The 3,282-nt window shown below is 34.2% G+C and overlaps 1 protein-coding gene across 1 annotated transcript; it reads left to right on the top strand.

Moving 5' to 3' along the window:
• Positions 1–1,360: 1,360 nt before the first annotated feature.
• Positions 1,361–3,276, top strand: LOC129570591 (MYND-type zinc finger-containing chromatin reader ZMYND8-like). The gene is made up of 6 exons (XM_055450261.1): positions 1,361–1,472; positions 1,657–1,847; positions 1,937–2,202; positions 2,420–2,543; positions 2,608–2,845; positions 2,934–3,276. Exons 1-6 carry the CDS (start codon positions 1,446–1,448, stop codon positions 3,123–3,125), a joined length of 1,038 nt encoding a protein of 345 aa, XP_055306236.1. The 5' UTR covers positions 1,361–1,445; the 3' UTR covers positions 3,126–3,276.
• Positions 3,277–3,282: the final 6 nt, after the last annotated feature.

Raw genomic sequence — 3,282 nt, forward strand, 5'->3', positions numbered from 1 at the left:
CATTGTGCTGTGCATTCAATGTATTGGGAACAGATATTTTGAGAGTGTTCTAACATGAGGTTCACCATCAGTGACTGAAATAATACGGATCTTCCTCTTCTTAATAAAATTCAATTTTATTTAATAGAAAGTGATGTAAATTCTGAATTTTTTCAACAACTTGAAACCGTTATTTAATGTTAAAAAAAAACTAAAAGCTACATTGCATTTAAGGGAATACAATTAAATTTCACCATAAAAACAAGAGGAAGATCTGACTTATTTCAGTCCATGCCTGCCACTGTATTCAAGTTACAGTTAGTTATTCACTTTGGCCAGTTTGTTTCAATGTGCGTACACCTTTTACAGTTAACTCATTTTATTATTGCCATTTGAAATTGCCAAAGCCATAAACCTCTTTGGAAAAAATAGAATATCTTCATTGTTCTATCAACAAAACTTGAAATTCTTCGTTTAAAATTCGTAGGAAAAAAGTGTAAAGAAAAAAATTCCCTGATGTTTTTTTTATTGGAGTTTTACTTTTTTTACCATACCATAGGGATTACCGTTACAGTTTTCTTAGCACCAAAAGCCATGCATTTCAGACTGCAACTTTAACTAATCCCTGTTTTGTTTTTAATCTTTGCGCTCTTTGGCATTATTTCCTAACAATGTGCGGATGTTACTATGAAAACATATATTCTGTTAACTTAATAGACCATTTCGACTAATTTAACGACCGTTTTTCATGTTTCAATTGCCTAAAAAACATTTAGTTTGCAACCGCAGGTAGTATCGAGTTAGTTTCAACAACATTTAGTCTAGATAATTTCGATTTGCAAATATATATATTTGCATATATGCATTTTGTGTTAAAAAAATGAAAATCATCAAATTTTTACATGAATACTCAAATATCGGCCTGTATTTGAGTTTGGAATGAGCTAAAAAAGCAAATTATGGAACAAAAAATAGTGTGTGTGACTGATCCACACCAATACATAGACGTACAATACATGGGTGATGATAAATATTGAAAATGATGCGTTCAACGTTGACATGCATACCAGCATACGTGCTCAATTGATCGAGTAGCCCGTTGAGCAAGACACTGAGCGTACGAACGAGCGCTTTACCATGTATACGGTGTACACAATGTGTGCTAGTGCGCAGTGCGCATGGCACTGCGGCAAAGTCACATCCGCATACAAACTCCTATGACTCAATCGTATTGTTATATGTATTTATTGTACGTTTGTTTGTGAGTTGGAGTGGTTCATATACAAATATCAACTAAATTCAATATATTTTACACGCGTGCATCAAATAATTTTGCTTTTAAAAATTATCCAGAACACAAACCAGACGAATAATATGTGATTATGTGAATCTATTGGGTCATTTTAAAATAAGTATCAACGTTCACAATTTTGTATACCTTTGAAGTTATCAACTGCCCAATCGATATGGAATTTCATTCAGCAAATCAAATGGTATGTATCAAAATACTGTTCATTATTTTAGCCATTATTTCCAAGGCTCACAATTTCAATCATCGTGCATGCATATTCCATATCGTGTGCCTTGGAAATAGTACCCTTATCAATTAGAAACAGAAGATAATCGATTATTGACTTTTGAAAACATAAATTGACACAAAATGAACTCTAATTTCAGGATAAAAAACATGATGCATATTGTTGGAAGTGTTGCGGGAAGGAAACCACTTTGAAATGTTCAACATGCATTCGATCATTCCACATTGGTTGTATGACAAATGAAAATGGTGTAGACGTTAAACTTCCTATTGATGCTGCCGATAATTGGTGCTGCTTCGTCTGTAATAAATTGAAAACGTCCAAAAATACGTAAGACACGATAATGTAACCACAGATAAATGCCCAAAAAAATGCATTTTCAAGCAACTTCAATAATTCAATTTTCCAATATTTTCTAGGAAAATTGAGTTGAAACGTATACCAATCATTATTCATCGAGTGTGGAAGTCGGAATATGTAGGCTTGAATAAGAAAAAGAATCGAGGTGCAAAACGAATGAAATTGGTTGCAAATGTAGCAGAAGATATTTTTTGCGCTAGTGATGATATTTTGAATCCGATTGATCTGCCGAAAATACGAGCAAAAGCCAATTCATATACCAGCCTCGACGAATTTTATGCAGACGTCCAGTGGTTTGTTCATAACTGTGGCATATTTTTTGGAGGTGAGTTTCAGTTGAAATTTGAATTGAATGGTTACTTAGTGGATTTTCCATTAGATAATTGAAAAATCAAACATTTTGCATGGGAAATCAAACACCCGATAGAAAATGGGTTAAGAAAAAACACAAGTTTCTGAGTGATTTTCTTGTGATAACAGGAATCTACTCAGTGACCTCTACTCCTAATATCTCAATCTATTTATTAATTTCCAATTCACAGATAATCACTATAAGATGACATGCGCGAAAAAACTACTAAAATCCGTTTCGGCTGAAATTGAAAGTGTAAAAAAGTGTGTGGAGTGTCATATTAATGCGAATCAAAAAGACACACGACCCCGTTGGTGATTATAATTACAATTATTTATTTGATTTATAATTTTTGTATTTATTGATAATATTTTTTAGGTTTACGATGGTTTGTAATATGCCTCATCTCATAATTTGGGCGCATGGAAAGAATACGCGATATTGGCCGGCGAAACTGATGTCAGTCGATGGGCAAACTGTCCACGTTCGGTACTTTGGCAACGATCGTATAAATGATAATGTACCCACCGATAAATGCTTTTTATACTCTGAGAAAAGCCCAGGGAAGGCTCAAAACGCGAAAGTAAACGATGCGAAATACAAATTAGCGCTTGAGGTAAAACGATGTTCAGAGTGAATTCAAAAAAAAACTATCGCAACTTAAATCGATTAAATTAAGTTCTTTCATCAATTTTTCCATCCAGGAAGCGGAACAGTATATCAAGAATCTTCGCGAAAAGTATGGATCATTTGAACTTGAAGAACCAAGAACACCATTCGATCCGGCCTTATTCAATGACTACATTCTGAAATTAACCTCACGAATTATAACGTCTCCAGGAGTATGGCTGCCCCAAATCATGATGAAAATGAATGCGATTCAGATGAGGAATTAATGGCACCAAATTTGTCTGCTGTGTCGTGTAAACAAGAACCATCGATAAGTATGGAGGATGTGGATGTGACTTTTGGTGAACCAAGTACCGGGCGATTCGAAAACGATGAGGACGATTCAAGAGGAAATGGTGATATCGATGAAAATATGGAAATGGA

This window comes from Sitodiplosis mosellana, unplaced genomic scaffold, assembly GCF_009176505.1.
Source record: "Sitodiplosis mosellana isolate CC-2019 unplaced genomic scaffold, AAFC_SMos_1.0 Smas_scaffold_61, whole genome shotgun sequence".
Classification (NCBI taxonomy): domain Eukaryota; kingdom Metazoa; phylum Arthropoda; class Insecta; order Diptera; family Cecidomyiidae; genus Sitodiplosis; species Sitodiplosis mosellana.